The 13,223-nt window shown below is 33.5% G+C and overlaps 1 protein-coding gene across 1 annotated transcript; it reads left to right on the top strand.

The window, feature by feature from the left end:
- LOC130821198 (pentatricopeptide repeat-containing protein At5g44230) lies at positions 1 to 5,239 on the top strand. Its single transcript, XM_057686881.1, has 2 exons — positions 1 to 2,507; positions 4,201 to 5,239. Exon 1 carries the CDS (start codon positions 64 to 66, stop codon positions 2,026 to 2,028), a length of 1,965 nt encoding a protein of 654 aa, XP_057542864.1. The 5' UTR covers positions 1 to 63; the 3' UTR covers positions 2,029 to 2,507; positions 4,201 to 5,239.
- The last annotated feature ends 7,984 nt before the right edge of the window (positions 5,240 to 13,223 follow it).

Here is a 13,223-nt window from a genome sequence, read left to right as displayed (position 1 = left end):
ACTAAGCGCCATTTCCAAACTGGTAACGGATCAACATTACTCAGCGAAGCAAAAACAATGTAAATGCGATTTCCGACGCTTCCACCACGTCTATCTTCTTCCACAACCCGTAAAATCTCCTTGCAAGAAAACTCCATCATCCCAATACAATATCATTGCCCAACCCCAAATTACCACTTACAATATGATACTGAATCGCGCCTAATCTCTCTTCTTGATTCCTGCAGTCATCTCAACCATGTCAAATTACTCCATGCTCAAACTTACTGTTATGGTCTGGGAGAAAACAGCTATATTCTTACCAAATTTATTCGAATTCTCACCAAACTTAAGTCTTCTATGGATGATTATCCTCGCACCATTTTTAACCAAGTTCAAAACCCGGATGTTTTTCTTTGGACTGCTCTCATTCGTGGGTATATCTTTAATGGGCCTATTTCTGAAGCGAAGGTCTTGTACAGTTGTATGAGGAGACAAGGTGTTAAACCTTCGTCATTTACTTTTTGTGCTCTTTTTAAAGCTTGCACTTCGATGGGAGATTTGAGTTTGGGTTGTCAATTACATGGGCAAATGTTCAAGTTTTCTGGGTTTGATTCTGATTTGTTTTTACATGCTGGGAATGCTTTGATTGATTTGTATGTAAAATCTGGGGTTTTGAAAAGTGCACGTATGGTGTTCGATGAAATGCCTGTGAAAGATTTTATTTCTGGGACTTCTTTAATAGTTGCTTATGCTAAGAACGGAGACATGGAGGTTGCTAGGGAGTTGTTTGATGACCTTGAAGTGAAGGATGCTGTTGTTTGGACTGCTATGATTACATCCTATTCCCAGAACGCAAGGCCTAAGGAAGCTTTGGAGTTGTTTGAAAGAATGCAGTGTTTTGGGATAAAAGTTGATGAGTTTACATTGGCTGGTGTTATATCTGCTTGTGCTCAGCTTGGTACAACTAAGTACGCGTTGTGTATTCGAGATATTACTGAAAGATCAGGACATGGACCAGAGAGAAATGTGGTTATTGGGTCTGCATTGGTTGATATGTATGCCAAATGTGGGAGACTAAACGATGCATATGAGATTTTTAATGTGATGAGGGAAAGAAATGTGTATACTTATAGCTCATTGATTTTGGGGCTTGCAATCCATGGTCGTGCTGTTGACGCGTTGCAATTGTTTTATGAGATGGAGAAAACGGATATAAGACCTAATAGAGTCACTTTGATTGGGGTGCTTACGGCATGTAGTCATGCTGGAATGGTTGAAGAAGGGCGTAGTTTCTTTGAAGACATGGAAGAAAGATATGGTGTTACTCGTAATTGTGAACACTATACTTGTATGGTTGATCTTCTTGGACGATCCGGTCACATAGAAGAAGCCCTTACCCTTGCTCAATCAATGCCACTAGAACCTCATGCGGGTGTGTGGGGTGCGCTACTTGGAGCTTGTAGCATCCATAAAAACCCCGACATTGCCGAGATAGCTGCTTCACATCTATTTGAACTTGAACCCAATAATATCGGAAATTATGTCCTACTTGCAAACATACTTTCATCAGCTGGAAGGTGGGATAGTGTTTCGAGATTGAGGAAAGTGATGAGGATGAAGGGTTTGAAAAAGATTCCTGCGCGTAGCTGGGTGGAAGGAAAGAAAGGAAGCGTTCATGAATTCTTTGCCGGGGATCTGACTCATCCACGGTCTAGAGAGATTATTCGGGTGTTGGAGGACATTCTAACTAGGTTGAAGCATCATGGGTATCAGCCGAATTTGGAGTCAGTGTGTTATGATGTTAGTGATGATGATAAGAAGCAGATTCTAATGCTTCACAGTGAGAAATTAGCTTTAGCATTTGAATTATTGACCACTGAGTCTTCTCATACAATCAGGATTATGAAGAACATTAGAATTTGTGAGGACTGCCATATTTTTATGTGTGGTGCTTCTCAGATTACTGGGAGGGAGATTATTGTAAGAGACAACATTAGATTTCATCATTTTCATGATGGAACATGTAATTGTGGAAATTTCTGGTGATTATTACTCTGAATATTAGAATATAGATACCTACATCCTTCCCTCCCTAGACCCTGATCATAGTTTTCTATGGGTAGAATACACTGGTAAGATGATGACGATGAGATACCTACCAACCTAATGCGTTGAAGTTGTGCCTTGAGTTAATGGTTTGATGGGCATGGTTTATAAGGATTGAATCATGATGACGCAAGATGGGTCAAAGAAATTTTCTCGGTCGCGCAAGGTGTATGCGCGAGTAAAATGCAAAGGAAGAGATCAAAGCCCTAGGAAGTATGCTGCTCGGACAAGCAACATTGTGGATAGGCCAAAGCTTACAAATGGAGGGAGTGTCATTAGAATTTTGGCTCGTCAAACGGCTATAACTTGGTCTTTTGGCCACCCGCACTATAAGTTTTGGCTTCGCCACTAATTCGTTTCAACCATATTAGTCAGATGTGGGACAAATAAAAGTACTTTCCCTCAGTATCATATTGGAGGTGATGTCATTGCTTCTTTCAACACATCAAATTTTCTTCTGATGTTTTGCGATCTGTTCTTAAGTATCATATTCATACTCTTCTTTAATGTGAATTGATTCAGAATTTCAGATTTTGCAGTGGCATTATTCAAGCTAATGCTTAAAAATGGCCCTTTCATGCCAAACAATTACACTGGGGCTACGAATAATAACTATGAAAATAAGAAATTTAAACTAAGATAAAATTTAGGATTATAAAATAATTGTGCCCTAGAAGTAAACTAATAATAAAACAATATAAATGCTACAAAAAAAATCGATAAGCACCTGACTATAGACAAAGCTTACTCGACATCAGTTCATGTCCATAGAATAGCCGAGTCGACTTTTTATGTGCTCTAAACTCATTCAGTTGCTAAATGTCAACTCGACTTTTAGGCAATCAACCCCTAAAGCCAACTTTTAGTCTTGAAAGCTTATTGATTGAAGTTTTGAACCTTTTCATTTAGGGATGTTTTGAGCTACTTTATTATGCAATCTTCTTAATGACATCCCTATATTATGTATCATATCAACTTTCGACCAAAAACGCCTTAAAAATCACCGAAACAATATAATTGCTCAAAAACCTTGTAATGACATAAAAATATGAAGCACATAAAGCTATGTCACATATAAAATTAATTCTAGAAAACTACAAAATGGAGCATAAAAATGTGTAATATAAGAGCATTATTATTCATGACCTAAAAAAAAGTCATCTTATTATTTCATAATTTCCTCTTGTAAAAGTTTATCTTTCAACCTAATATTATTAACAATGATCTCTTTTAAAAGGTCATTATGTTATCTCTCTTGTTTTTTAATTTTATCTACCTCACCATACTTTCTCTCCCTTATTTTATATACCTTCTATTTATTTTCTTAATAACTATATCTTCATGAACAAGATAAATTTATTTTTAAAAAAGTTAAATTCATTTGTTTAAAAAAATTTATATTATTTGAATTCTTTTTTTAATATTTGAAGGATTTATGTGAGATTTTATATCAAAAGAAAGAGGTAGGAAATTAGCAAAAAAATTATGATTTTTGAAAAAAAATATCAAAATTGATCTCATTTTATAAATTTCGAAAAAATAAAATCGTTGATATATTTTTTAAAATTTTTTAAAATTTATTTTTGATTAGAAAATAGCTATTAAGAAAAATTTATTTTTCTACACTACCCAATTATATGGCGAAACATGACACATGGTTTGAAAAAAGAAGAGATGACCAATTGCTTAAACAAGTCATATGTTGATCCAATTGTCCAACCTTTTCCATAATTCATCTAATTTAGGGTCACTACTAATAAAAATTTGCCAAAATTTAATCATATAACCTTTTAAAGGATGTGATTGATAAGAATAAAGGATGTGTAAAATAGAAAATCATTAATTTTTTTTTTTGCGCAAAATGGAAACTAACGAAAGTACTGTGAAACAAAAAAGAAATAAGTAATAAGTGGTAAGTATCATGAAATAAAGAGAGAAAGTAGTATTACTAGTATATATCTGACCTCAATATGGTTTGGACTGTTTGACGGTGTTCCTCTCTTTTTTTGGAACTTGCAATCTACTAATTATTTGCCATATTGACAAAATGATAGCAACAAATTTATGGTATATATCATGTGTCAACTTATTAAGGTGTATTGCAATTTGCAGATAATAACGTGGAGCCTTTACTATTACTTATACTTCTCCTACAGAAACCCCTTCAATATATCCTTAATATATTCTGTATTCTCTTCTACCCTTTCAAACTCACTATTCCATCAAACAATAATCCGATCCATAAATCAAGCTTAGTTAAAATGATGGGTCAGGATAATCATGTTGAAGCGGATCAAAGAACGAAAGAGCCTGAAAAGCAGGCAGGAAAGCAAGAGGAAATGGTGGGAGCGGGAAACAGTATGTTCTCAGGGAGACGCAAAGATAATGATCAGGCAGAGGAGTACTGGGATCCTAAAACTGCAGCATTCAGCTCTCCTTTTTATGACCCTTTTTGTGAGGGTGGAGAAGAAGAGGTCAATAATACAGCTCATCTTCTAGCAGGTGTTGCCACCATTGAAGCCTATCATTCTAATGGAGCTCATCGTACTTAATTAAATATGCCTGCCACCGGATTTTTTTTTTTTTTTTCTTACTAGCTTTGCTTAATAAGCTGCCTTTGCCCTATATTAACGCACTAAAAAAAAAAAGGTCAAAATTGGCTAAATGTATAATATAAGTGTCTGTCATTAATTTGGCGATAAAATGGTTTAATTTCGTTTTGAGTTAATTGTGTTGAAATTGACCAAATTAGATAAGTCGAAATGTAAGTTGGTTGTGTTTACATGTTCAAAGGATAATTGAGCATAAAAGAAGGGTTGATTTTATGTTGATGTGTAATTTTATGATAAATTTTAAATATTGTGTTATATTGAGAATTATAAATGTTTATATGGTTTAAAATATAAAAATTCAAATTTACTATATAAATCGAGTTATATGCTTATTGATTCATCAACAATAATCTTCATGGAAATATTTAAAAAGAGCATCATCACACGTCTACTTGTTTAGCATGTTTTTGACTAGGGAGGGCAAATCAAGGAATAGTGTGGTACTCTCTTTTGTTTATTTAGTAGAGAAAAGTAGGAGAGGAAGATAAATTGTATTTGTGCTACACTTAAATTATTATGATGAGATTCATGAAATCAATAATACATTGCATAAGAAGGAAAGACTCAGTTTTTTGTATTATTGAATAATAGCCAAGTACATCCTATATTTATACAAGTATATTGAGGTTTGTTGGATCACTATTGAGGTGTCAAGATCTCATGAAAAGGTGATGTAACAACTTTATTAAAGTTATAACAAACAATGGACAACCGTCAAGAATGCTAACAGAATACCAAGTTATTTAATTATTACAAACAAACTATTTTATGCTAGAGTGATAATGAGTATTTGTAGAATATGTAGAATATGAATATGCCCCCATATATGAGCATGTAACATCGCAAATGGTGCAGTTGTTTTAGTATAGCTAGAAGAAAAAGAAAGCCTAGTCTGCCTAACCTTAGGACAAATAGTACATATGATTTCTCTTTGCACAGTGGATACATAATTGAGGGACAACCAAAAAGGTACATGTCCAAATTGGATGTGCCACAGTTTTGCCTCTTCAAACTTGGATTTAAGGATAGTTGTATTAGCCAAGAAAGTCTTATTTGCATCTGCATTGATAAGTACTTCATATAGTGTGTTGTCAAGAGTATAAATTCCTCCAGTAAGTTTACCAAGAAATGAAGTTTTGTTCATCGAAGGGTCCTGTAGCAGACATTGCTTGTTGGTAAAATAAACGTGCATATCATTATCTCGACACAACTTTTGCACATATATTAAATTGAACCGAAATTGAGGAATGAACAAAACGTCTTTCAAAATAAGTCTTTGGTAATTTGTACATCACCAATTTAATCAATCTTGACCCTACTGCCATCAGAAATAGTAATCTCGTGATTAAGACCTTGAATATAGCAAACATTATGAAAATGATGCAAAGAATTGCACATGTGATCGGATGCTCCACTATCGATGATCTAAGTATCTTTGCTAGATAAAGAGAAAAAAACAAAATGTACCTGCTACATTAGCTATATTAAAAGAGTCAATGAGATTTTTGGATTTGGTATCATGAGTGGTCTTCTTCGTAAGAAGAGTGCAAAGATGATTGAGTTGTTCCATACTCAAGCTTGTATTATGGATATCTCCATGCTCAGTAATGTCATTAATTGCAGCAACAACAACTCTTTTGTTACAGTAGATAGGAACAATTCTTGTTCGGATAACCATGTAACTTGTAACAAAGATCTTTAGTATGGCCATTCATATGGAAATGATCACAGCGGTAAGTGTTACCAGTGCGTTTGCCTCCAGCCACATGAGTATTTCGATTGTGATTATGCACTTTGGAAGAATGGTGTCGATCATACTTATCAGCAGAAAAAGCCATTGGTTCAGTAGTGAGAGCGGTAGTCTTACTCATGTTAAGATGCCTTTCTTCTTGCAACAATAACCTACATGCTAGAGAAGCATTAAGTAGGTCCTCCATCATCAAAATGTTTGTTTGTACATGATTAAACTGATCAGACAACTTCATCAAGAAACGTATAAGCCTCTGGTTTTGCTGAGATATGAGAATCTTCTTTGTGAGATTGCAAACACAGTCTTGGCAGGAACAAATAGGTACTGGATCAAGAGCATCCAATTGATCCCACACAGCCTTAATTTTAGTGAATATTCTGATATAGTCATATCAATTTCTTGAACAACATCAAATAACTCGGTATGTAGAGAGTAAACCTGTGCAACAGAACTTTGTCCATAACGATCCTCAAGATCTTTCCACATTTCTCGTGTCGTAACGTAGTACATTCCAAAGAAGCAATAATCCAGCCTATTATCATATTATTGCACCGTACCCAAGCCTTAAAATCAGTGAAATTCATACCTGGTTCATCGAGAGAATAAGAGAACCATCAACAAATCTCATTTTGTTTTTGGCAACTAAACCGATAATCAAGCTACCCTTCCAAACAGCGTAACCAGTTCCGACAAATGGTATAGATACTAATTTTGCACTAGCTTGATCAGAAGGATGAAGATAGTAATGACTTGATGGATCTTGAGTAGGATCCATGGTGTGTGATGTAGCAGCCATGATTGACGGTAAAGGAAGATAAAAGAAAGAAAGAAGAAAAGAAAAAAATCAGATCAGGTGAGATTCATGAAATCAGTAATACATTGCATAAGAAGGAAAGAATCAGTTTCTTGTGTTATTGAATAATAGCCAAGTACAACCTATATTTATACAAGTATGTTGAGGTTTGTTGGACCACCGTTGAGGTATCAAGACCTCATGAAAAGGTGTTGTAACAACTTTATGAAAGCTATAACAAACAATGGACAACTGTCAAGAATGCTAATAGAATACCAAGTTATTTAACTATTACAAACAGACTATTTTATGCTAGAGTGATAATGAGTATTTGTAGCACATGGTTCAATAAACTATTGAGGGTCATACTATCTAGTTTTGTGCCACACATTTTATTATATTGTCAATTCCGATAATTTTTTGTAGCGCAAAACGAGAAGTTTGTTTTTATGTTACCTAACTGTTTTACCAACAAATCAAAGTTGTCACATAAATTAGTAACGAACTATTGTTTGTTGCGAATGGAAATGAAATTGTGAATCGTTTTTAACCACGGGTGAATTAACGATAATCTACAGTTCGTGGTTTTCTTATATCACTGACAACATAGTTAGCAAATCAATATGCATGTTTTTAACCATGGGGAAATTAACAAAAATCTACAGTTCATGGTTTTGATAATCGATGTTAAATTGTGGAAATTGTAATAAAAATAAGGGTGGTTCTTAGCATGTGCAAAGTGTCCGACAGCTAAGGGTCTCCTTACTTTAGGAGTGTTAAATATTAGTTGACATTAATTTACATTGCTATTACTTTAGTTTAATCACCAAAAGCGTTTGTGGCTTGATGAATAGAGTATCTGCATGTTGAGTAAAAAGTTTGGATTCGATCCCTACTGGGCGTAGATATCAGTTAGGGTTCCTTGACTGCGCGCATCCTCTTTACTCAATCCTTGAGGGGAACAGGTACGGTTTGTCCGCATCTTTCAGGAAAAAAAAACCATAGTCGAACCTTGCCTTGTGCGGGATACTCCTTTACCTTTACCTTGTTGCTTTAGTTCAATTATTTTTTTGGCCTCAAAATTTCTAAAGCAAAAGTAAAATTAACAAAACTTTTAAATTTATTGTGTATCTTTTTTCCGTCCGGCCTGAATAGAAATTTAATGTAATTTTAATAAGAAAATCACTTAATAGGTTTAATGGTCATGCATGATCTACTTTAATTATCTCATTTTCTTCAACAAATTTATTCCAAGTATTATCATTTTGAAATGTTGTATTACAGTAATTTTAATAGGAAAATCACTTAATAGGTTTAATGGTCATGCATGATCTACTTTAATTATCTCATATTCTTCAACAAATTTATTCCAAGTATTATCATTTTGAAATGTTGTATTACAGGACTAAATAATAATGAAAAATTGCGAACACAAAACTTTATAAAATTGTTGTGAGAGACGATCTCTTCTTTTGAGCCCCAAAACTGATTAAATCTAATTTTAAAAAAAGACAAAACTTTAGAAACTAAAAAAAAAAAAAAAAAGCACTCCTCTTGATTAAGTTATAAATTGCACTGATATTCTTAATGGTATGGCAGATGTTTTAATTGTTATAATTGGTCTTTTTCAAATTTTTGTAGGTATTTTCATTAAATATAATAGGCATGTGAAACTAATTTTGATAGGTAACTTTTAGTTATAGTAGAAATTTTTAATCATCGATGTAGCTATTATAATTTATAGTATGCATTTGAACTAGTTTTAGTTATTGTTGTAGTTATTATTTCTTAATACAGTAGTTATTTTTAGATAATAAAGTAGTTATTTTCAGACAATAAAGTAAGCATTTGAATTAAATGAAGTTGGAATTAAAAGTTACCATAGTAAAATATTAAACTAGTGATAATTGGTATTTAGAACTTTATAAATAGATATTTTAAGAACGTATAGCTGGTGTTTATATTACGTTTTATAGTTGGTACAGTGGGTCTTGCATAATATGGTAGGTATTTCAACTTCTTATAGTAATTATTTAAACAAATATTGTATGGATATTACATACTTTTATAGGTGTTCTTAATTGCTATAATTATTGTATTAACTGCTATGGTAATGGTAGGTATATATAATGGTTATGATGGGTATTTTTCATTGTTATAATTGGTTTTTTTTTATAAATTAAATAGGTATTTAAAATAATTTTGGTAGGCATGTGAAACTAATTTTGGTAGTTATTTTAGTTGTAATAAAAATTTTGATTCATCGAGTACATTACAAATAGTTTAAGTATGCATTTGAAGTAGTTTTAGTTATTGTTGTTGTTTTTAGACAATAAAGTAGGAATTTTGAAGTAAGCATTAAAACTAGTAGACAATTTTAACTATTATAGACAATAAATTATTTCTTAATTCGAAGGTTTGGGTTGTGTACTTATGCAAGAAGGAAAGCTCATAGCTTATGGATCGAGGCAGTTAAGGCCACATGAGGTGAATTACCCCGTGCATGACATTGAACTTGCTGCAGTAATCTTTGCTTTGAAGTTGTGGAGACATTATTTGTATGGGTTACCGTGTAAGATCTATACTGATCATCAAAATTTGAGGTATGTCTTCAACCAAAAGGAATTGAACATGCGCCAAATGCGGTGGCTTGAGGTTATTAAGGATTATGATTTTGAAATTGTGTACCACCCTGGAAAAGCGAATAAGGTAGCTGATGCCTTAAGTAGGAGACCGAGAGTGTTTGTGAATGCTATTATGTCTGTACCATGGGAGTTGTATCGTGAAATGCAGAGTTTGGGATTAGAGATTTGTAGTCGACACGAAGTTGGTCATTATTTCGGAGCAATGACTATACAACCCACTTTGTTTGATCGTATAATTGAGGCATAACTTGAGGATCCAGAGATTGTTGAGTTGATCCATGGAGTTGAGGAAAATGAGACTGATGCTTTTGAGTTAGGAGAGAGAGGAGAGTTGAGGATGAAAGGTAGATTGTGTGTTCCAAATCAATTTGAATTGAAGAATGAGATTCTGAAAGAAGGTCATTAAAGTTTATTTCATTTGCATCCATGTCGAGATAAGATGATTGAAGAGATAAGAGAGATATTTTGGTGGAAAGGTCTAAGGAAAGACGTCTCTGATTTTGTGTCTAAGTGCCTAGTCTGCCAGAGGGTAAAGTTCGAGAGACAAAAGAGTTCAGGGTTGCTTCAACCGTTGCCTGTACTAGATTGGAAGTGGGACTCGATTTCTGTGGACTTTGTGGTAGGGCTACCAAGGACCCAGCGAGGGAATGATGTTATTTGGGTCATTGTTGACAGATTGACCAAGGTCGCTAGATTTGTGCCGATGAAGAATACTTGGGGGGGCCAAGCAATTAGCAGATCCCTATGTCCGAGAGATTGTCAGACTTCATGGTGTTCCGAGGACTATTGTTTCGGATAGGGATCCGAAGTTTTTATCGAGGTTTTGGAAAAAGTTGCAGGAACCTTTTGGGAGTAAGTTGTGCTTGAGTACTGCTTTTCATCCTGCGACTGATGGTCAGACTGAGAGAACTATTCAGACTTTAGAGGATCTTTTAAGATGTTGTGTGTTGGACTTTGAAGGTTCTTGGGAAGATAAATTACCGATGGTGGAGTTCGCCTACAACAACAGTTTCCAATCTAGTATTAGGATGGCACCGTATGAAGCTCTTTATGGAAGGAAGTGCCGAGTACCTTTGTGTTGGGATTTGATGGATAGGACCATTCCCGAAGGTCCAGATGTGATTCAGGAATCCATTGATGCTCTGAAGATTATTCAACAGAACATGAGAGCAGCACAGAGCCGACAAAAGAGTTATGCTGATAATCGTCGAAAGATGTTGCAATTTGAGGTTGGTGACAAGGTTTTCCTAAAGGTTTCACCTACGAGGGGTGTCCAGCGTTTTGGAGTTCGAGGAAAGTTGAGTCCAAAATTTATTGGACCTTTTGAGATCCTAAGGAGAGTCGGGGAAGTTTCTTATGAGTTGGCTTTACCTCCAAGTTTAGCAAAAGTTCATAATGTGTTCCATGTTTCACAGTTGAGGAAGTATGTTCATGATCCGTCTCAAGTTCTAGCTCACGAGCCGCTTTTGATTGAGGAGTCTTTGGTGTATGAGGAACGACCAATCAGGATCTTAGATACCCGAATAAAAGAGTTGAGAAATTCGAGGATTCCATTGGTCAAGGTTTTGTGGTCAAACCACGGGGTTGAAGAGGCGACTTGGGAAAAAGAGGTCGACATGAGAGAGCGTTATCGCAACCTTTTTGGTAAATCCTAGTTTCGAGACGAAACTATCTACAGGGGGAAAGAGTTGTAACAGGTTCAAATTTCTTAATCTTAATCTTCCGATTAATTATTCTGAAATTTCTTTTCGAATTCCTAATCCTTTGGTTATCTAATTCAAATCACCTTTAATTCCTAAACCTTATTCCGATTTTTGTAATTTCTTCCAAATATTAAACTTAAAAATATAAATAAATATATATGTACATATATTCTTAAATTTCTTTATAAGCACTAAAATATCATTTTATTATTTTATACTACGAAAAGTAAAATTTTAATATTATATTTACGGTTTTCTTAAAACGTTACGTTTCAATTTCGTTTCCTTAAACTAACTTTACTACTTATCATTTTAACCTTACAACTTTGATTTAATTATTTTATACCTAAAAATTAACTATATTTTTCTTATTAACTTTAAGTATAGTTTTAACTAAAATTTTCTAAGTAAACTATCATATTTTCATAATCAAACCTTAATCATACTTTCCCATTAATCTAAAACATTTCACTGGTATAAACTAGAACAAAAATTTGATGAACCAAAATCCTTTCTACATCAATCCATAATGTTCATCACTTACACAAGCTATCACCATTTTCTTACACAAGTTAACCTTCTTCTACACTCCAAACTCTTACACATCCACTTACACACTCCAACTCTTACATATTCACTTACACACTCTACATCACTTACACAAGTTAACCTTCTTCTTCATACAATCTTATGAACTAAAAAGTTGCCCAAAACCCATTATAAATACCCGTCCTTAGCCATGAGATCACTTGCACGCCCATCATCAAATATTTCTACCATTCTTTCTTATATCTTCACTTCATTAACACCTTACTAACTTTATACTCTTTTTATTTGTTGAAGAATCAAATGAAGATGGAGTTTGATCTTATCACTTCTTAAGCCAATAATCATCAACTTTTAAAAAGTCAAGTATTATCTTTTGGAGCTTGGATATCATTTTCTTTTGGGTAATTGAAAATCTACTTCTTTGAAGCTTGGAACCTTGAAGACTTTCTCTTTTGGAGCTTATTTCTTTAAGTTCTTATTTTCTTATTATTCTTCTCTTACTTGGTTGAAGCTTGGAACCTTGAAGACTTTCTCTTTTGGAGCTTATTTCTTTAAGTTCTTATTTTCTTATTATTCTTCTCTTACTTGGTTTAGCACCACCTTTGGAGAAAAATGGTACACATTTTCTTAACTCTCTCGTTATGTGATATTTATTTATAGTTACTCGATAATATTAAAGCATGATCAACATGATTTTATTTTAGTCATTTAAAATTTACATGGTAATATTAAAGTCATATCCAGTTTAGTGATATTTTCGTCAAAACAATAATACTTTTGGGACACTCGAAAAAAAAGTCATATATATGGAAATTTTTGATAAATATGATAATATAAATATATATGAATTTTACTAGTTAAATAAACTTATGTGTTTAAAATGATTTCATATCATCTTGGTGTTTTGATAAATTTTTAATCGGTTTATTGGTAAAATAGTCAAACAAATTTGTTAAAATGCTTAGCGTTGTTTTTCTCGAAAACTCATTTCATTTAGATTTTGGACCTTTAATAACTTGTCGGATTATGTTTTTTTATAGTTATGATAAATCCATTTTACTATTTTACTGATTATTTGATAAA

The sequence above is a fragment of the Amaranthus tricolor genome, chromosome 8 (genome assembly GCF_026212465.1).
Source record: "Amaranthus tricolor cultivar Red isolate AtriRed21 chromosome 8, ASM2621246v1, whole genome shotgun sequence".
NCBI classification, from domain to species: domain Eukaryota; kingdom Viridiplantae; phylum Streptophyta; class Magnoliopsida; order Caryophyllales; family Amaranthaceae; genus Amaranthus; species Amaranthus tricolor.
Note: the sequence above shows the minus strand (reverse complement) of the source record. Positions and strands in the feature narration are given on the sequence as shown.

What these genes read in the sequence shown, in the direction of transcription:
- LOC130821198 (XM_057686881.1), top strand. Translation starts at nt 64, where the DNA reads ATGCGATTTCCGACGCTTCCACCACGTCTATCTTCTTCCACAACCCGT.